Raw genomic sequence first — 23,333 nt, forward strand, 5'->3', positions numbered from 1 at the left:
GAGAGAGAGAGAGAGAGAGAGAGACGCACGCACGCAGCCGTTGTGTGACTGCGTGCGTGTCTGTGTGTATTATGTTATGTTTTAGTTTCTTTATACCATTAAAATGTACTGCCTCCTCCTTTCCCTGAAGCAGAGACTTTACCCATTACAGTTATTTTTTTAGTGAAGTACCATTTCACTGGAGGTATAAAAAGCGATCATGCACCATTCTAAGAAATGCAAATGCTAAATAGCAAAACTCCCCAAACCTGATGTTTTGCTTGAAGGATGACTGTCAGGTTATAAACATCCCAAGGCTATTAGTTCATAATTTTGCCAGTTACGGAAAAAAAATCAAATGACACTGGCAAATTAGGATTGATACAAAATGATAAAAAGGACAACCTTAATTCACACTGCATGCATAACAAAACCCTAATAAACATAGTGTGGCGCTAAGAAATTGGAATGTCAGGGCACGATGGAATACATATTAAACATCATGTCTCACGGCACTTCAGAGCAGCAGGGATGTAGTTACACAGAGGTCACCAATGACAAGTCCTTTAGTCTCCCTGCCTGATGCAGCTCTGTGGGGGCTGCCACTAACCCAATTTATGTAGACTGTCACCAGAATTTTGCAGCGGTGACTGCTATCACACTGATCTACACTAGCCACCCGCTGTTGGCGAGGAAAAAAAGGGAGATATTTTCTTGTCATAGGTTTGTCAGGTGTCACAGTTGCCAAGGACCTTCCAGTCAACTAATACCTTTCGAGTTCTCGACCTCATGCCAGGGACGGGGTAAGTCCATGAGACGCCTCATGCTAAACTTATCATCAGTGACTGCTAAGAGGCCTGAGATGGACTACTGTGATTGCATTTCATATCAAAGGCATGGCACAGTTATATATTTAATACAACAGGGTTAAGGATGTGTAATTAATGCGCTATCCAACCGCAGTGCCTGTCAAATTTATATGAGGATAAAGATGATGGCTTAAAAGATAATATGCCTTTATTATTGGGTTTATTGTCATTATAATTCTATTGATTACTGTTTAGCACAAATTATAGTACATTATTATAATTAATATATTATAAATACAGGATGACTCAGGATCCTTTTATTTTTTTAGATAAATTGGATGCATATTAATAATTATTTGGGGTCTCATGCCATGCATGTCACCCAAAAAGGTAAGTCTGAATAAAAATAGGCTTCTATGCCATAAAAAAACTTTCAGACTAAACACATTCCTCGACTGTGTCACTTACTAGATACACTTTCGGTGCACAAAAGCTTCAGGATTAAAAAACGATCCTATGCATCACTTTCGAGTTGTTTACACTAAATCCCGGAGCCAAACTCAGGCTCAGTGGTGTGAACTTGAGAAGAATCACAAGGATGACTGTGGCACAGGACTTGGACAGGCGCGTGGAGTGACAGATGCAGTCATTTCCATGGCACCACGTGGATACGGTCCACTCACTGACTAGCACTCGCGCGGTCTCTGTTTCCCGTTCTGCAGCTCTCTCCTCGCGCTCATTCGGTTTACCTCCAGTGAGAAAACAGGAGGCACTTTTCCTTTGCTTTTTCGCTGCCCCGACCACAATGAAATCTTGGCAGCTAATTGCAGTCGTGGGAGATGCCCTTCAGGTAAGACACATGAGCGGTGGGGAGAAAGGAAAATGAGCGCGTGTGTTGCGCGAGGAGGAATTTGAACGCGAAATCGTGGGATGTTTTCCGTGCGCCGCCGTTAAATCTTCAGCCCGACACGTTTTTTTTTCTTCTCTTTCGACTCTAGCTTGAGCCTTATTGCAACATCAAAGGTTAGTGGTGACCTCTCAACAGCTTGGCTTGTATTTGCATCTTGATGCACGCCTGAGATTTGTGGCGTTGAGGGATATTTATTAGAGACTTAAGAGAGAGACCAGTGCTTTCTGCATGGCATGTGTTTGGGCATAGGCATGCTCTGAGATCTCCTGAGTTAAGGAATGGTCCATATCTCATGCCGTCTCTTTACTACTCAAATGCCGATACACTGACACAATTTCTAAATGAGTTTTCGAGCTAAATAAATTCCCTTCGTGACGAATATTGAACACAAAGTTGTGCTCGCGCGAATTTACCTGGCTGATTGAACTAGGAAGGGAATGAAGCTTAGATCAATGGGGTTTATCAAAAATAAATACATGCAACAGCAGCGACTTTGATCCTGATCATTTAGTTGCTGGCTCGTCTGCAGCTGGAAAGTTGTGACTCAGTGTCTCAGGTTACAGTGGCATCTTCTCATACTGAGATCAGGCAGCTGTCTCTGACAGTGAGATTTCGATGGCTTTGTCTGTTATCATATCACAAAATAGTGTTTAAAAGAGGATTATTCATTAAAATAAGTAACTGCACAACACAAAGAATGGCACCTTTCAGTCTCAGGATGTCACTTGGAAATGGACTGACGTCTGCTTGTCAGTGCTTTATGGTGTGGAAATAGAGTATTGTTTCACAGACGTGGGAGAAGGCGCTTTGTCACAAACTGACTGCTTTGGCCACTGTAGCTAGTAGCTAATTTAATAATCTGATGTGAACAAATATATACTTTATATTGATAATTTAAAGTTCTATAGAGTGTGTTTTATATGTAGTGTCTGTCAGTGAAATATGTATTTTGTACCAAATATGTGTTAGTTTTTTTAATTTAAATTCTTTTTTTATAATATTGGGTAAATACGGGGAAAAGTGAGGCACTTACATTTAGCTAAATATATGTAATAAGTCCAGTATTAAGTTCATCCTTAGAATGCATTGATACTGATGTAGAAAGTTGGATCATATTTGTTAAAACAACGGCAATGACATATTGTCAGAAAGTGCCTCAGTTTTCCTGTATTCACCCTAGATGTGATGGGTAAGACTGTCTGTTTTGATTATATTTGACAACAACACAACAATTTTTCATCATAATTACTATTTCAGCTAGCTTCTTAAAGGGACATTTCACCCAAAAATGAAAATACAGTCATAATTTGTACATTCATGTTACAAACCTGTATGACTTTCTTCCATGCAACACAAAATATTTCCTTTCATGTTCCATGGAAGAAAATAAGTCTTAAAGATTTTAAACAACTTCAGGGTTGATATATGATGACATCATTTTCATTTTGGTGGTTACTATCCCTTTAACTCAGTAGAATGATTGGTAGAATGGTATTTGTGGATACATAGACACTGATTTTTGTTTTAAGAGAGAGACTGTAACTTCCAGTTTAATCAGGCTTTGGTTTATTCGAAGCAAACTGGAGAAGGGGTCTTATCCTTACCCAGGTTAATAGAAGAAAGAGCACGTAATACTTCACCTGAGTGGAGTACCCAGGTCTCTGAAAGAAAGCCGCCTAATACTTCTGTCACAAAAGCATGGTCAGAGGGCTGTCCCATTTAAAACATATTACACTTATTGATCATATGTTTTGGCACCCAGATGACAGTCATGGTAGAATGCCAGCGAAGCCACCTTTGAATATGTAATTTATATATATATCCAGAATTCTCCTTGGTTTATTAAAAAAAGCTACATTTTACTTTTAACACAATACTATTTTATATATGGCTGTTTACAGTTCTACAATAACCTGAAACCAGTTTTTTTAGTCAATAAACAGCTATTTATTGTGACAGAAGGGACACTTTGTGTTTAACTAACACCAATTATGTAATAATATAATTAGGAATCTGCTATATTCGTTTTGTTAGCAATATAGGAGCAAAAGCACAAGAACCTACAATTTTCACTCATAATTATAATGCTTAATGGCCAGCTGCAATAAAGCAGTGCTCCCTGCACCCTGCTTAGTATATGGCAGAAGACCAATTTTCAGTCAATTGTTAGAAACGTGATTTCCCACAGAGGAATATTATGCACAAAAAACAACAGCTGAGCCCATAGATGGTCCTACACAATGCCGATGGGGTTTTTTACAACGAATGGAGACTGAATCACTATAGATGTGACACAGTGCCAACAATTGGAAGAAAATGCGCCAAGATCCATGGCACAACAATATGTCAAAATGCTCTGTATGTTTTCTCCATGCCTCAGATGATTTATGGTGTTATTTTCCACACCAAATGAATTTGGCACTAATAGATGTTAGGTTTGTCACGATACCAAAATTTCAGTAGTCGGTTTTTACGATTCTCGATTCCACAGCAAAAATGGACAATATGCTATTTAACACATTTTTTGGCCTGTTTAAATATCAATGTAAATAGTAAATTAAATTGGTTGCATGTTCCCTTCGTGTTTTTAATTAAGTAAACATTGCTTCAAATTTATTTTTCAAGTAAGGCCCTTTGAAACTTTTATTTCTACATCTTGTTTTCCATTTTTTATTTCCAAATTCTATGTTTTGAAGTTTCAGCTTCAGCATTAACATGGTCTCTAAACAAATTAATTCATAAAACTTAATTAAATGAAAGAAGTACATTTTTGTCAAATAAAGTGCTGGACAACAAAGTATGACAGTATAAATTAAAACATTGATTAAACTTTTATACATTACAGTTGCACTATTGCTTGCAAGATTTTGCTAAAACTTCATTATTAATGTAAATATACATTTTGTGAGTATTACAGTTAACTAAACAGAATTAAAATTTCTGTGAAGTTGAACTGAGGTTTTTTTTTTTAGCATGAAGGCGTTTCAGTTTGTTAGTTTTTGAAGGTAGCTTCAGGATAAGCAGTTGTTAAAATGGCCCAGTGTGATTAAGTACAAAATGTTGCAATTTAATTATATAAACCTAGTCTGCAAGCAATACATGATTCAAAGTTAAGCACTCTATTTTGTCATCTATTACATCACGCACAGTGCGCGTGATGCTCTTAATTTGGTGATTATAGCATATGAGCAGCTTTACATATACTGTATACTGTCTGCATGTGCTGCACGCTTTACTGTTAATGTATTTCATTAAATCATGTTCATTTGCAGTTTAATTGTCACACATATTAGATTAATAGTCCATTTCCAAATATATCAAATTTCTGGGTGAGCATTTGAATTTGACTGCATAAACGCTTATATCTTTTTAATTTTTTTTTATTTTAGAATCCACTCATTTCCAGAGTACCAGGAATTTTGACATCCCTAATAGATTTAGTTCTAAATGCTTTAATGAGAAAATTCTGAACCTACCACACAAGGTTTTGAGAGGAAAAAAAGGTGTTGATAAATTATTTTTACCATTTTGTTTTATTTGAAATTGATTTTCTTACATTTCTATAGTATAAAATGGTAAATGCTTTGCCTAGTAATTTCAGAATTTATTTGTATTTTTATATTTTTTTCAAATAGCTCTGCTTCCAAAAGAACATACTTAAAGGAAAAGCATTTCAGTGCGGGGCAAATTATAAGGAGAGCTTAACTACTGTCAGGAAACTGTTCAGATTCACTGGCCAATCAGGACACTAGCCACTTTTAGCCCTGACAGTATTGAAATCATGATAGAGTTCATGACTGCTGTTAAGGAGACTGTGCATTTTAGAAACGGAGTATTCGACTGTGTTATTCCAAAAGCTTAATTTTACTCGGCTATTTGACCTGACACTTTACCTGGCAATTTTTCGTAAACATCCCAAACCCATTTCTCCTTTTACTTGTTATACATTCACCAGGCAGTGATATTATCCTGCAGTACCAGGAGCAGTTCCTGAGATGGCAAATCCTTTTTTTGGTAGTATTATGAATGTAGATTAAAGCAATAAGCCACAAGAGGCCATATGTAAAGTGGTACTACTACAGTTAAAGGAATGTTTCAGGTTCAATACAAGTTAAGCTAAATTGAAAGCATTTGTGGCATAATGTTGATTACCACAAAAATCGTTCCTCCTTTTCTTTAAAAAAAGCAAAAATTGAGGTTACAATGAGGCACATAATGGAAGTGAATGGGGACAATTAAAGTGAATGTGACCAATATTTGGAGGGTTTAAAGGCAGAAATATGACGCTAATAATTTTATAAAATCACGTATATTAATACTTTTGTTAAAACTTCTGTATTATTTGTGCTGTAAAGTTGTTTAAATAGTCATGTTTAAAGTCATTTTAGGGTTGTTGACAGAACATCATCAAGGAAACAATATTTGGCTATAACTTTAAACAGAAAAGGTTTGTTAGTGATTTTAGCACAATAAAATCATGTTTACATGCATATACTTTGTCTTGTGGTTATACTTTTGAAAAAGTGAGTATTTTAACATTCAAAGAAAAGGAGTAATGAGTCAAAATAAAATTTTTAGTAATCAACCTTAATCCACAAATGCTTTCGATTGAGCTTGACTTGAATTGAACCCGGTACATTCCTTAAGGTATTTGTAATTATTAGTTGTATTTTTCCCATTAATTTTTTTCAAAAGGGATTTCATGAAATACTTCATAAGAGTTCTAAACCATGAACTAAACCAACATGTTCCAAGGTGAATCACAAGATTACGAACCTTGATTTAAAGCAAACAATTATTTGAAAAATGGAAGGATACTTAAAAGGCTGTGTACTTAACATCATTCATGAGGGCATGGACTACAGTCCCATGAAGCATGGAAAATTATGTATCGAATTACAAATGATGGAAAAATATAAAACTATTGATTTAAAGTTTTTGATTACATGTATGGAAACAATATATTTGAATTATATTGCAAAATGTTCTGATATTTGCAAATACACATGTACTTTGAGAGTTTAGGGAGATCGACTCGATGGTGTCATTCACAGTGCTTCATGGAATTGGGAGGTCACTGCAAATCAGTTTGTAGGCCGTGATTCTTTGAATGGTGGATCTTTCTGTGCTATATCATTGATTGCGTTCTTCAACAGAATTTACACTATTAAACATAATTTATTTTAAACATTGAAGTTTAATTGGTGTGGACCGATGGCTTCAACAGAAGCACACAGCCTACCATCGATCAATAACCTTCGGTCGAGCTCACGGTAAGTCGGTCTTTAAAGGAATAAAAGATATCGTTGAAAATCAATGCGTCTATGGAAAAAAATTATGGGATTTTTACTTCTGGAAACCCATTACTGCATGTGGCTCAACTAATTTTAATTTATAGTATGAACTATTTGTTTTTATACAACAAAATTAGGAGAAACTTTTTAAATAATACTCCTAAATTGTGTTCAACTAATTCTACTCTTTTAATTGTGACTTATTATATAATTGTTTGGTTTCTATTAAGTCAAATGCCATGCAGATCACCCATGAACTTACTATAATTCTGTAAAATTCTGTGCTTAACTGGGTAATAGTGCCCATTTAACTCATTGACCCACTGATTTCAGCACCAATCGGTTGCATTTGTAGGTTGTTTCATATTGTTAAAATTATATGGGCCGTGGAGAAATAGGGAAGATTATATGAAACAATAAAATGTTATAAGAAGAAAAGTCACAGGTTAATCCGGCAGAGGGCTAGACTCATACATGAAAAAATATTAATTGACCTTTTAATTTTGATATGTTTGTCACATTTTTATTATTTAATGTTCCCATTACTTTCCAGAGAGAACATGACTGATACAGTAAGTTTTACATTTTCAATGACACCTGCAATTGACTTCCACAGAAAACTGTTTAACCTTCTTTGTTAAACCATAAAAGATTTGGTTAGTAGGCTCTCTCAGAAAGCAGTCCAGATCATGTTCAAAGAATCTGGTCATTTTCAGCTGTGGATGATGAAGGTTTAAAAGCACAGACATGTGATGAATCTCATTAAAGTGATGTACCAACCAAGAAGCCTAGTGCAAGGCGATAAGCAAGTGATTTATTGTGTAATCCCAGGAGTGAACTGTAACTGCGATTTCAAAAAGAAAGAGTGCATGTTGGTTGCTTGTTGTCCTGGGTTATTAAGGGTTCCAGTGTAATCAATACCACTGCTTTTAGATGGTCTATGAATGAAGAGGACTGGCAGAATAGCTTTTTAATAGTCACAAAGAGGGAGATGCTGATTGTATAGGGATGGGTGAAAATGACAAAGATCAACTTGTTTAACAACCTTTTTTGTTTTTTAGTTATTATTTTTTAGTAGTGGTGCTTTAATTAGACTGCTACATTTAAGCTGTTAGACAGTTTGCATTTCAATGCGATTCATTTGGCTAAAAATAAAGTGTTAAAAAAATTGTACGCAATTAATCACAGTGGGGGCATGACGGGGGATCATCACATGGAAGAGTCCTGAGAAATGCAAGCTTGTAGTACCACCTGTTTACTCCAGAGGGCAGTAAGTGAAACTTTAGCTGTGTGGCAATGTGAAGTTTATACAGTGAAGTAAACAACCTTCAGCAGCAAAACAACATAAACATGCATTCAAAACACTTGATGGAGCGCAAAACTAAGGGATCTCAAGAAGAGTTTTAAGTATTAAACTATATTTAACTTGACACAGTGACCTAAAAATTTTATGTTTATGACGCAACGCATCCAAGATGCTACACAAGCATCTGTCTGATGCATGTGGACTTTGATGGGTCTTTAAACAAGCCCTCATAATAAATCTCCAACTGACTGACAAATTCACTTGTGTAATGGATTGCTGTGAACTGTATGACAATGATTGGCGTATGATCAATAATATGGTAGTAAACAATACATTGTATCCTAAAGGCGCTTTTTGTATCGTCTTATCAGTGATTTACTCTTCTGCCACAAGAATGTAATGCATTTTAATTATCTGAATATTTTTTTATTTTTTTTATTTTATATATATATATATAAATATATATATATATATATATATATATATATAATATATATATATATATATATATAATTTTTAAATATTTAAAAGATAACTATGTATCATTATTTCATCATTATATATTGAATTATTGTTATACGATGAGTGAATTATTGTTATACTACGGGCAATATTTTTATATGCGATTAATCGTGATTAATTAATCAGGACACCATGTAATTAATTAGATAAAAAATTGTCAGCGATTGACAGCCCTAATATATATATATTTTAAAAGTTCCATGTGATGCACCAAATAAAATTTTTCTGGTGATTATTGGGATTTGTGGTTGAACAATAAATAACATCTGGGAATTTCTTCTTATTCTTCTATTATTTCTTATTCTTCTTTTATTATTAAATATTCTATTACTCTCGTAGCCTTTGTGCCTGTGCTCATCATATTAAGGAAGGACTAAGACATTTTTGTAACATTCTATAAATAGTAAAACTATTGGCTGATTAATCAGTTATCTGCCTTTTCCACCTCCTTAATTTTTGGTATCAGCAAAATCCACTATCGGTCGTCCTCGAAGGTAGTACATCCGCACATTCAGAAAGACGTCTTTGGCCGCTATGTAATGTCTCTCGTGCTGTTTTAGAGAGTTGCACCACGAGTGTTGCGTTTTCACTCAAAAATGAAAATTCATTACTTGCTCACCATCATGCCATTCCGTGTGTGACTTTTTTCTTCTGCTAGCGCTCAGTGGACAGCCATCACAAACCCCCATAAAACAAAGTGTATGATTTCTCATGAACACAAGCTTCTCACCCACACCTATCATATCAAAGTTTCCTCAAAATACCTTTGAAGTTATGGCCACCATTCATTTTAATTGTGTGGACCTACAGAGCTGAGATATTCTTCTAAAAATATACATTTGAGTTCAGCAGAAGAAAGTCATAAACATCTAGGATGGGTGAACATTGAGATAATTCTCCTTTTCTTGTGAACTATAGCCTTATGTTTTTTTTAAGAACATGCAAGAAAATGTCAAATGTTAACAGCCCCTAAGAAACACTTTGATTGGGGTCAGGTGAAACCAGAACTTTAAAGTCTCAATTATACAATGCTTCCTTAAGACCTATTAGTAACTTGTGGTTCAGGCTGTGTCTGCATTAATCTGGATACATTTGAAAACAGCTTTTAATTTCAAAACGCTCTCCAGCCACACTAACGTTTTCAAGCGTTTTCCAAAAATTGCTCGTCCACACTGAAACGTTTGAAAATGCTTAAATCGTGTCACTGCTCATGCGGAAAATCCCCGCTGCATATACGGTCTGAAACGCAATTGTCCTCATGTTCCATCGCCGGACACAATTCCGAGTAAACTTCCCTTCACCTTTGAAGGAATGCAATGTGAAGGTTGTACAAAGTGACATTTAGTTTTTAAAAACGCTATCAAAGTGAGTATCAGGCACAAAAGTGCCGCTATAACACAGGCTGCCATCTTGATTGTTTTGGTTGGATAGATCACATGACTAAAAATGCTTCATCATTTTCCAAAGCATCCATTTTCAAATTTATCCACTTTGGAGTGCGTTTTCAAAAAGCTCAGTTTTCGTGGACAAAAATGCTGTCTCAGCGAGGACGGAAGGCCAAAACAGAGAAAAAGATGCGTTTTCAAACGAAAATGAATTAGTGTGGACTAGGCCTCAGGCATCCCACAGACAAGTTGATTTTGAAAATATGAAGTTTTGGACATCTCTAGCATAGAGTAGAAACCAGTTTATTGGAATGTAATGAATGTGTGTAGGCCCTCTTGGCAACGGATTTTAGGATAATCTGTTTTTAATCCCATCTCTGTTTGCATTGATAAACACACGCTCACAAATCTTAATTGGCCGTGGATTATGGTGCTCAAGCCATTAGCGTTTAGCACCTGCATCATCCTCTTAAGACAGCACCCCTAGCACATATGATCTCAGTTGTAGGTCTCACACTGGCATTGTTATTTGGGTTGACATTTTTAACGTAATTGAAATTACATTCATGGTGGGCAGAGCAATGCTAGAGCTTTGCAGTGCTGACCCATTAAGAGAGGATAAGGGAATGAAAATGTGGTGACAACTTTCAAAGGTGTTCATTTTAATCAGTGTTAAACGAAATCTAGATCACCAAACAAAACAGTGATTTAATTAGAGCAGCACCTAAGTGAAGTATGCCCTGAATGAGTCATCAATAATGCTTTCATCACTGGTACAAATGAAAGGGTTTGTAAATATGTTTGATGTGTTAAAGTGTACAGATCAGAATTGTAGTTTTATAGGTCAATAGCTGGAGTGCTATTGAAGTGAAGAATAACACACCTCCACATTGACCTTCAGTTTGTTACTTGTTGTCATTAGCTGACGGGCTTTAGTGGCGTGGTTAACATTGTCTTTAATTTGTGTTTGTTTGTATATGATTTAATTGGCTGCATGCATCCATTTAGTCTTTTGGATTTGAGAGAGAGCTACTAGTCATGTCAGTCTATATGGACATCAAGAGCTCATATAGCTGAATGTTGGGTGTATGTCCTCAGGTGTTCTGGGGTGGGGGCCTGCCGGTGATGATAACAGCGATAATTCAAAGTGATTTTGCACAGCATGATTTTGTCAGACCAGTCACCCACACCCTGTGGCTCGGCTACACGTTCATGTGTCTTAAATCCGCCAGAGGCTTTACTGTAGTGTGGTACACCAGGCTTTACTCATAGGTCAGTTGAGTCATTGTTTTATGTTTATTTTCGTTTACACCGTAACACAATCTGAGAGGTTTTTTTATGGATTATAACTAGGGCTGCTCGATATTTTTAGCATTTTGACTATATTCAGTTTAGATATTTATAGCCCCTTTCACACATGAAAACTGTTAAATTGCAGTAAAATTGTTGGATTGCCTTTACTGGTAAATGTACCACATCTGCTATTCACACATGTAACAGTTTCCATCGGTTTTTCAGTTTTACGACAATTCATACATCAGCACCAAAATGCCATTAATCACGCTTACAGATTATATAAATGGCTACAGAAAAAACTGGGCATCGCGCACTAAACAACTGAGGATCACTCTGGCTGTCAAGTTGATCTGATCACAAACTCGTGTGGAAACACACCACCATTTTAGGTAATGCAAGACAGAATTAAACAACATGGATGCATGGGAGTGCTGCCGTTGATGTTGCTTCTTCTCAGTTCCAAGTCAAAAGAAATGGGCCATACATTTGGCTTCTGTCTTGAATGGAAAGATGAAGTCTGCGATGCAAGTTGGATGTGAGTTGCTTTAAATGTTTTCTCGACTTTGAACGGTTGTTCTCCATTTCCTTTTCTTTGTCATCCAGTCACAGTTTTGTGGTCGTGTGTTTGATTTCCATTAGCTGCACACCATATGACTTCAAATTTGAGTTTGGAGGATCATATACTATGAGGCTTCCTCTATAGTTGGCTCTAATATTTAAAACAAAATATGTTTTTAACCTCAGACTATATGGAATAGTTTCACTATCTGTACAATTTTAAGAAATTTTTGATCTCCAGAGTAACCGAATCATCTCTGCCTTATGTCAGCATGTCCTAAACATGCTCAAACCATTAATCTTACGACTCTGTTCACACACTTTTTAAGTAACGTTAAAACATATTATTTAGGGTAATAGCTAGTGCAAAATTTACCAGTATTTTGAAATGGATCATGTTCACACATGACCTCTAAACTGATAATTGCCATTACTTTTCTGGAAAAGGCTGTAAATGTGAAAGCTATTAATGTTTATGTAACCCTTTCATATGTACCATCACACATATGTGACAGTTAATAACTGGGCCCCGCAGAGTAGCATCACACTTATGTTTTTTTGAAGCAGACGTTACAAGATGCCAGATTCTAATTGGGCTGCGCTGGTCAAGAATCTGTTATTTATATTAGCTCAAACAGTTACTCATACAGTCTTATAAATCACAGAATAATTACATGTTTTATATATTCGTATCCAACTTGTCACCAAAGTACCATGATAAAAAGTTTACAGCTCTTATACGCACAATCAATGCATCAAATGTGATCTTCCTCCCATGCGTGCTGCCATTTGTTTACATTAGTTGCGGTTGTCATTCGTCAGACAAAAAGCTACTCAGAGTCTTTTCAAGCACATAATATGTTTATTTTATGTAACAAACAACCACATTTTAACCAAAGTACCATGATAACATTTCACAGCTTGTATATGCACAGCCATCATATCTAAATGCGATCTTCCCATGCAAGCAGCCACGTCTGCTGATTAGGTGCAGATGAGGTTTTCATTCACACAAACAGCAACTCAAACAGTCTTTTCATGAATAAAATATGTTTGTTTTCTGAAAAAGTTATCTAACTAACAAAACTATCTATATAACCAAACTACCACAAAAGCACCACGATAACAGTTTAAAACTCATATACTCGCAGTGAAACCATGCTGATCTAGCACGATGCACAAAGTCTGTTTACATTAGCGCTTCAGTGTTTCCCTGTTAGCCTTTGTTGGTAAATATTCAAAATAATGTATGTAAGGACTAGAACACAAATTCTGTGAACATTTCACTTCGAAATTTCACTTCACTTTGAATGTGTAATGCTTCCATCAGGAAGGCTTTATAGGGTGTCAAAGTTATTTAAATATGGTTACAAAAAGTATTTTGTTCTCACTGCAATTAAGATGCTTAACGAACAAATGTAATGTAACCCCAAACAGTTTTATAAGACATTGTTTTTAAGGATTTAATTTCTTGTTTGTGATTTTAATAGATTTTTTTGTTGTTGTTTTTTTGTGAGAGAAGCCAAATTTCCACAGTGGTGGACAATAAAGTATCTATCTGTCTGTTTGTCTTTCTGTCGGTGTAGTTATGCAAATGGAAACAAATGATTGAATCAGAGATATGATTTGAATAATTTAAACAAACAGTTTGGACTGATTCACAGAAATTAATAGAATCTAATGCCTTTTGCTTCTACAACTTACACTGTGTGTTTACATGCACACCAATAAACTGATAATGATCAAAAATCCAGCTTATTAAAAAAATCTGACAATGCCAAAAAAACGTGTTTACATGAGACTTTCATATGTTTTTTATTTTTAATTTATTAAAACATCCGTGTCTTAACGCTGTCATGCTTTCTAATTGCAAGGCAAGGAAGGATTGCGAAACTGAATGGCCAAATAAAGCACATTAATGTCATCACAATATTTTCATATTTTTAGATATTTACTCAATTTTTAAGATTGTAGTAGGGGCTCTTTAGCTGTTGTATTCAGTGAATGTGGTTCTCAGTATTGTTTAAGAACAGTAAAATACATCAGGCTAACTCACTGGTTTAGTGAAGTAAGAACTGTGGTCAGTGGGAAAATAGTGCTGAGACATGGCTTCTACAGTTTTTACATAATTAGTTCAGACTTCACTTATTCAACATTGAGGATTGCTTAAAGTGTGAAATCACCCTGAGCTGTAGAGTGCCGTCTCTGAATTCTAGAATCAGCACTCCCTTGGTTCTCATCTACCTGAAAATGTTTCTCCCCCCTTTTTTATTATTTCCTTATTTTGACTTCCCCCTCTCCCTTCTTAAATGCTGACTTTTCACATGCTGTGTGCCAATTATTTCATGCTGTCTATGCGGCTTCGCATTCTCTCCTTATCGCAAATGGAACAAAAGTCTTCGGCTGGTTATCAAAATGCTAATGCGCTTGAAAGGAAACATTAGTCTTCCCCAGTAAAAATGTTATTAAATGTGGGCTATTTAATCTTGTAAAAGTGGCACTATCTCTTCAGGATTTCCACATGTTTGTGTGCTTTTGCCCGTACCATCTTCATTTCAATGCAGAGGTGGTGAGTGGAGGTGGGGAGGTGACTGAATGAAAATTGCCTGTTGTCCTCAATCTTTTTAAGTGAAAGCTCTAAAACAAAAAGAATCTTTGTTAAGCAGCTATTTTATAAAATAATAAAATAGGTTCAGGGGTTAGCCCAAAAAAGGGAGGCTGTGGATCGACAGACTAGCACAAGCAATAAGTAGTTTATTTTCTAATATTCAGTCTGTGTGAAGCTGCATTTTCCAGAGTGCAACACAAACACTCTATCTGTCTGTCACCAGTATTGGAAGGACAGCTTGAATATATAGTTTGCCTGTTAAGGCAAATCATGCTTTTGGTTCTCCTCCGCTTGCCGCATCATAAAATGGTCATAAAACATGGACGTGCATTTGTTTGCTATGTCAAAATAGAAATGAAAATGTTCCTTCCCATTAAAATGGCATCAAACAATTTCTTGCACATATTCTGTTAATGACATTAGTTTCTCATCAGCATGCAATGTACAATAAGGCATTTGAAATCACATTTCCCCTGCGAGTTGGGATTTGGCACTGCACCAAATGAGGGATTGAGCCGTGCTGGTAAATGGTGTTAAGATTCTGTCCTGACCTTTGATTAAACCTCCCCAGTAGGCTCTGCCTATGTTGCTGTCAGGTAGACGTTCGCAGGATTCACAGGATTATGAGGTTTATGCAAATGCTATTCCTTAAGACAACATACATTTTCTGTTTAAAAAAGCACTATAGAGATCGGAATAGGCTGACATTTTTACTGACGTGATTGAGACTGACTGGGGAACAGACATTGTCTTGAGGTTTGGTGAAGACTTAGTTGCTCGTTGCGATTTGTTCATCAAATGGGTTTTTCACACTTTCAGGATTTCTAACCCTGGGTAAACATAATCCTGGGTTGTCTTGTTCCATGTTTCACACTATGGGTTAGTAATAATCCTAGGTAGTCAGGTTTCGAAATCCCACGCTGTACAGTTGGAAACCCTGGGTTAATGTTTTGAGGGTTTGAGGGCAGAAATGTGAAGCTTGTAATTTTATAAAAGCACTTTCATTCATTCTTCTGTTAAAGCGTATGTATTATTTGTCCATCTGTGAAAAATATCACCATGTAGATCGGCTCTGGTTGTCTTTGGTCTCCTGAAACATACAGCAAAATGAATAGTGTTCACTTCAGTTAACGAGTTTGCTGTCTGCGTTTAACAGTTGGTACCCTTCAGACACTGAAACTAAACAAGGTAGGAACGTTTCTGCAAATAAAGCACATGAATATTTAATGAGGTAAGCACTGAGGCAGTTTATAGTTGGTTGTAAGCTGCTCAACAACTCTTCGCAACATTCACTGCATTATTTCATAACTTTCATTGTTATTTAATATTGCATATCTCTGGCAAGAAAACTTGGAGTTGCTCCTACAAAAGCAGAACAAAACCAGGGTTCCCTGGGGTGTATATATACTTTAGGTCAACCCAGGTTCAAAGCATGGTGTGAAAAGCCTTAAAGGGATAGTTCACCCAAAACTGAAAATTCTGTAATTTACTCACTCTAATGTTGTTCCACTTTTTTCTTCCATACAACACAAAAGGAGGTGTTAGGCAGAATATTAGCCTCACTTACCATTCACTTTCATTGCATTTTTTCCATACAATAAAAGTGAACGGTGACATACTAACATTCTGCATAACATCTCTAAAGACCTTTATAGTCACAGTAGTTCAGATATCTAGGAGCACCTTTGGAAGCAGCTGTTGGTTTTCCCAGTGTTATCAGTCAAAGGAAGAACTTTTCAGCTGTGTTGGTACTTGCAGATCACAAATGATAACAGGAGGATATTAACTGTAATGTCTCTAATGTGCTCAGCCATTTCTCCATAAAGCCTTACATCTCAGATCCCACTAGACGTCATCCCATCTGTTGAAAATGTGCTCTGTGGATTATTATCCAGCAGTTTGACATGAATCCAGTTTTCCTCTGGTGCTCCTGCTCTCTCGCCAGTCACGTATTCACTGCAATGTTTGTGTCTTGTTTTCAGATAAAACATCTAAACAAAATGAGATAAATTTACTTGACAAGCAAAATTGCATAAGATATTAAGACTTGTATAATGTATATGTCTTAAATTAAGCTTATTTGCAATGTGCAAATTTTTCTTGTTTAAAGCATAAATAAACACTATCTTTTGAGGTATATGCTTAAAAAATAAAAAACAATGTACCAAATAGGTAAAAAAAAAATTTACTTGAAAGGTTAGTTCACCCAAAAATGAAAGTTTGATTGTTGTTCCAAACTCGTATGGCATTATTTCCTCTGTGGAAAACAAAAGAAGGCAGCATGTAAGTAACAGACAGTGACCGGATTTCCATTCCATCCTTTTAAAGTGCATTTCTAAATATTTGACTAATGAAAATGCAAAACATTTAGCAAATGCACGTTTCCATCCACTACGTCATGCGCATTATCTTGAGGGAGCCCGCCTTGTCTTGATGGAGCAGCTGAATTACCTCCTTGTTGGGGAGATTTGTATTTGCAGTGTTGGAGGAATTAAACAGTTTTATTAAATGCAGCAAGGAGATCCCACAGAATAAGAGTAAATATAATGTCATATAATGAGTCATATAATGAGGGCTGAAATGGCTGCTATGCTCATATGCTGATAGCCTCTGTATACCTGGGAGTGCCCCACTCAGAACTGTTCTCACAGATTGTGAGGACCCACTTTAACGACCAGCTGTGGGATAAATACTTCCAAATATCAAGAGCTATGTTCGAAGTCTTTTGTGGCAAGGTCGGACCTCTCCTTGGGCCAGTCACATCAAGCTAATGCACACCCATAATACATGCACATATAGTTAACATCGTTTTGCAAACAATCTGTTACCATCACCATAATGATGATAGAAAACTCTAGAAAATCCACTTCTACCTAGCGCATAAACGTTTTAGCAAATATTGAGAGTTTATGCACATATAAAGCATTTCCATTTAGGTTTTCTTAAAAGCAAATAAAAATTTTGCATAAAAATAGTTAAATTTTGCATAATAATAGTTTGCATAAAAATAGAGCCCAGTAAGTGACTTCAGTAACCATTCACTTTCATTGAATGGAAAAAATATGCAATGTAACTTGAGGCTAACATTCTGCTTAACATGTATTTTGTGTTCGATGGAATAAATACAGTGAGTAAATGGATGACTTATCCCTTTAATTAAAGATTTATTCTCTGAAAACTTGTCTTATTATCTAGCACCATTTTGTTTTCTAATTAAGGATGTTAAGATATTTTATTGGAAAACAAGACAAAAATACTGATTAGGAAAATGACTTTTTGCAGTATTCAGGTTTATTTGTGTCATTATAGTTTCTTTCCTCGACTTATGCCTGAAATGCGACATTTCCTCAAACCCTGTGAGGCTTGGATTTGGCTGGATGGTAAACAATTTGAGATGAGATTCTTTTTCATCAGAGGTTTTCTGATGTGTTCTAAATCTGTTTTTTGGCTTCATTCTCATCTATTTTGAGTACCGAAGGTTGCTCCTGATTCTCTTTTGGTTTAGTGTGCATGGTGAGGTTTTGATGTTTATTTTGCCATGGGTGACAAGAGCCTTTGCCAGGCAGAATTGGCAGTGTATCAGCCAGAATGAATGTTATGCAACCTGTGACAACTCAGAGGACTATGTTGGTGTGAAATATCAATATGCACAATACAACAGCACATAAAGCACCACATGGACATGTAAACAGAAACAAACTGTGTCAGGGAGATAGTGAAGATAATCTCAACATGGGATATATGGATGAAAATAGGATTCTTCAAAGTGACAGTGAAAAACAGCATGACCATCTCCTCAGATCAAAAGGGCCCATGTGAAGCACAAAGCTTGACCTGTCTTTTTATGTCAAACTGGTGGTACAGGCTGTTTTTTTGGCACCATGATGGCTATATTTCAGGTTTTAAGGTTTGTGCTGTTTGACCTCATTTTGAAACACAAAAAAAGTGTTATTTATAGAAGAATTTCCAAGCTGTTCTTTTTCATACAATGAAAGTGAATGGTGTCCACAAGCAAGCTTTTCAGTCAAAAACACAAAAGCTATCAAATTAATCACTTTTACAATGCTTTTTTCTCTTTTTGGAGCTTGACAGCCCTTGGTCCCCATTTTTTGTCATTGCATTGCATTTTGTCATTTGTCATTTCCATGCAATGACAAAAAATGGGGACCAAGGGCTGTCAGTAGGACTGGGTAAAAATATAAATTCCCCAATGCATCGAAGTCTTCATTTGAATGATCCCAGGATCAATCTTTTACTCTATGCACAAACTTCTACTACAATGAGAGGATAACACACCAACCAACCACAAACAAATTTCGCACTATGGGACTTAACAATGTATATATTCGCCAACTGGCTGGTTAATGTTTACATTTCATTTACCAATGAATGTATTGTGTAGTATAGTGGAGTATTCAGTAGCGAGAGCTTCAGAAATGCTTGTGTAGCGTCTCGGGTACATTGTGTCATAAACCTAAAATGTTTAGGTCACTGTGTCAAGTTAAATAAAGTTTAATACTTAGAACACATCTTGAGATCCCTTAGTTCGAATTTGCACTCCATCAAATGTTTTTCGAATGTCTGTTTTGTGCTGTCTGGTTGTTTTCTTCACTGTATAAGCTGCGCGTTGCCACACAGCTGAAATTTCAATTACTGCCCTCTGGAGTAAGTGGGTGGTACTACAAGCTTGCCTTTCTCACAATCCGGGGGCATTGCGATTATTTGCGTTAATTATTTTAACGTGTTTTTTTAAATAAAATTAATCACACTGAATTAACGTGATAAATCGACAGCCCTAGTTGAGATTGCTGAGATTGTTGAGAATGCTGGGATTCTTTAAAGAAACAGTATTGTTTTTGTTAGCACATGTTCAACAAGTACTTGTAAATAGTACAAATTATGCAATTAAACAATAACTATGTAATAAAATATAATATATGCAATATAATATCATACTTATTGATTGAATACATTGATTTGTAAATTTTTTAAGGCAAGGCTACTGAAACTAATTTCTGACTCCAAAATGGCTTTAGACCCTTGGAATCAAGGTATGTGTTCACCTTGGGAATTTCACCTTTGTTGTCAAGTACAATGACAACTATCTTGTCTTTGTTTAACTGAAAAAAGGTTTGGCACATCCAACTATTACATTTATCAGTACACTGGTACAGAGAGTCTATGAGGCTGTATTGATTTGGCGATAGGGCTAGGTAAATCTGGGTGTCGTATGTATAGCTATGGGACGCAATTTAGTTCTTTTTCATAATTTGGCCTAGAGGGAGCATATTTTGGTGTTCCACAGAAAAAAGTCATGTGAGTTTAAAACGACATTAGGGTGAGTAAATGATGACAGAGTTTTCATTTTTGGGTGAACTATCCCCTTAAGCCCTCAGTGATTGTATTTGTTCATTTTATTATGTTATTGAATATGACAAGTCTCCTAATCCTCACCGAAACGTTCCTGCACTTTTTTAGAGCAAATTTTCGAATGAATCTTTTTATCTCTAACAAACAGCACATGGGGCTTCATAACAGCCCGCTGAGACACAGACACTCATTTTCTCTCAGGTGAGCCTTTAATTGCATCTTTCTTACTTGATGACATCTTGCCTATCATGGTGCGCTGCTCTCCTATGTGACTAGGCTCGCACTTACTCAATAAGTGGAACCGTGGCAGCTGTCATTGCATGCCTTATTATTATTGAAAAAAATACTTTCTAGTCCTTAAAGATCCACAAACTGTTGGTCTCGCTTCGATTTAGCAAACATTGCAGATGCTAGACATTCTCTCCCTGCCATTTTGACAGACTGTTGGCCCCAGCTTAGGGAATCCACTTCCAGGGGCAGAAAACAGATCTTATTTGCCCTCCATAAACTGTCTGGCTGCTGCAAAGCAAAAATCAATTCTTGCTCCAGGATGATTTTGGGTGTAATGGCGACCATATGACAGCTAACTTTTGGCTATCTGTATAAAAGGTCACCATCAGCAGACTTCCGTCAAGTTGATGCATCACAGGGGAAGCTCAGGCTGTATGTACTCTAATCTGGGAACACCCCGCTTGGAGGAGCTCTGCAACTGTATTGGTACCTCTAATTGCAGCTCAGTGCACATTCACCAAGTTCCTAAAGTGAGATTAATAATGCCAATTTAGGGCTCTGGACTAAAATAATTACTAAGGAGCCATTGGCTCCTTAACTGAATTTTAGATTGTTGTTCAGAAACAAGATATAGAGAAGATATGTAAGTTTGCATTCCCCTTTCGTCTCAACAATGTTCAGACCCCTTTCATAATTTATCCAAATATAAGAGATATTTTTTTAATTTAGTACTGCCCTTCAAAATCTACATAAGCAGATATTTACATAAAGCATAGTATGCATATAGAAATGTATTGCTTTCTTGAGCATAAGTGAATGTTTGCACCTTGTGTAATAGCTGTGTAGAAGTATATAGTGTATATAGTGCTGGTGGTGTGGGAATTTTAATTATAAAGAAGCCCGAAATACACAAGGAACTCCTTTTTTTAAATATCAGCTCTCCCAGTTGTGAACATACTAATGGGTGATTCACTGAGAAAGTGACTGATTCAAACGTCTAACTTGAGCTCCTGAGTTCACATCCTCAGTTCTTTTTGGGCAATTCATGGAAAATACCAGGTTCAAAAGAGTCATTTGGTCAACACTCTCTCGTGCTGGGTTTGTTATTGCATGCAGTGCAGCGAGCTTATCACAACAGAACCAGTGAAAAGAGGCTCGAGACACATTGGTGGTGCGTGCTCTAAAGATGTATTAAGTTGGGGTGTAATGGTTCAAATTTCTCACGGATCGGTCTGTATCAAGGTTTAAGGGTTACGATTTCGGTACGGTTCAGTATTTGCTTTATTAAAAAAAATAAATTAATTAATTAAAAAAAAAAAAATAAATAAATAAAATAAAATTTTATATATATATATATATATATATTACTGCCAAATCCAAACAATAATCTATTTAGTAAAAACATCAACAGGTTTGCCCTTCAATAACAATCATTGTATTACAACAGCAACCATAGTTTGAGTCTGAAATTAAATAACTTTACTCTTTTGTCTTATCTGTGAAGGATTGTCTACCCACCCTCCTAAATTCATCATATTCACATTTGTAGTAAAATCATAGTAACCACAATATAAACATGGTTACTGTCATGGTTAAAATATATAGTAAAATCATGGTTACAATATAGAAACTACAGTATTACTGTTATAAAACCATGGTTATTTGTATCAAAACCATGATTTCTGCTCAGAATACCATGGTGACAGCAGTCATGGTTACTACAATATTACTATAGTAAAACCACTGTTAATTTATTTACGGGTCCTAAAAGGAATAGTTTACCCCAAAATTTTAATTTGCTGATAATTTACTCACCCTCAGGCCATCTAAGATGTATCTGAGTTACTTTCTTCATCAAAACATAATTTAAAATGTAGGATTTCATTTCAGGCCTCCTCCTTTAAACAATGCAAGTGAATGTACTCCATTTTTTGCCGGTCCAAAATGCATATTTAGGGTGCATCAACGCTCATGATAGATTACACCCTCATATGTATTATTGACATATATTACTAGTATACAGCACTCATGTCGAGTGATGTCTACAAACAGTGCCTGTTTTGTAAACGTCTTTTTACCATCACTGTTGTAATAGACTGCAAAAAGAAAATGTTCCCAGAAAGGAGAAACACATGGGGCTTCTCTATCAGCATTTTGTTTTCTACACTTGCCATTTTCAACTACACACTGTACTTGTAGAACTGTGATATCATCAAGTTGACCCACGTGAAACACAGGTGGACTGTATCCATTTACAGATCCATTCAGGTGCATTAGTGGAGAGGTTGTAACTGTGCCTGTCTGTTTGATGCTTTGTTTTCTTGACCAAACCTTGTGCTCCAGATGCGTCATTAAACGTGAGGTGAACTGACCGTGGTGCCAATGCTTCCCGAACCGTTAGTATTCAGTAACTCACAAGATGATATCTGACAAAACCACATATGAACGCACACAACCCGACTGTCACCAATGGCGACTAAATTTTAAATTATTGTTGCAATCAATTATTTTTGGTCATATTTTTGACTATTTTAGTCACAGTCTGGAGGCTGCATCTACGTCTTCAGTTTACAGACAGCTATTCCGCCCCTCCCCACCTTTAAATTCCAGCACACGTCTATTTGAAAATACGTCACGGGCGCAGGGAATATTAATATTCTTTTCAGACTGCATGCATGCACGAGCATCATCAATTTTCCAGACTTGTTTGTATACATTGACTCTTTGACATTCAAACCCGAGGTATCCTCCCCCACCAACTTGAAATGAGCGGACAGCATGTGTGCGAGATTGTGCGTGGGCAAAGTGTCATGGCTGCGCAGTGCCAAGAACAGCTCTCCACATTGTTAACAGTGTTCTGTGTCTGCAGACGTCTGCCAGGCTGTGGATTGCATGAAGCTCAGGACAGTGCCATGAAGGACAGTGGCAGAACTTCCCTAAACTACAACGGCAACTTTGTCAGGATCATCTGTTTAGATGAACTTCTCTGTCATTTTTTCCAGTGCAGAATGGTACATACATTAAAGGAATAGTTTATCCAAAAAGGAAAATTATTTCATTATTTA

General features: G+C 36.3%; 1 protein-coding gene across 4 annotated transcripts in view; it reads left to right on the forward strand.

Annotated features, from left to right (window-relative positions):
* Positions 1-1,515: 1,515 nt before the first annotated feature.
* LOC127652976 (RNA binding protein fox-1 homolog 1-like) overlaps positions 1,516-23,333 on the forward strand; it is a 393,043-nt gene continuing 371,225 nt past the window's right edge. Inside the window, exons 1-2 of one of the 4 annotated variants that reach the window (XM_052139432.1) lie at positions 1,519-1,638; positions 1,787-1,811. In XM_052139432.1, the coding sequence (XP_051995392.1) occupies positions 1,628-1,638; positions 1,787-1,811 (36 nt within the window). In that variant the 5' untranslated portion in view covers positions 1,519-1,627. Of the gene's footprint in view, positions 1,639-1,786; positions 1,812-11,894; positions 12,037-23,333 lie in introns of those variants that run through there. The other 3 variants (XM_052139431.1, XM_052139433.1, XM_052139436.1) reach the window with 3 other exon arrangements.

This window comes from Xyrauchen texanus, chromosome 12, assembly GCF_025860055.1.
Source record: "Xyrauchen texanus isolate HMW12.3.18 chromosome 12, RBS_HiC_50CHRs, whole genome shotgun sequence".
Lineage (NCBI taxonomy): Eukaryota > Metazoa > Chordata > Actinopteri > Cypriniformes > Catostomidae > Xyrauchen > Xyrauchen texanus.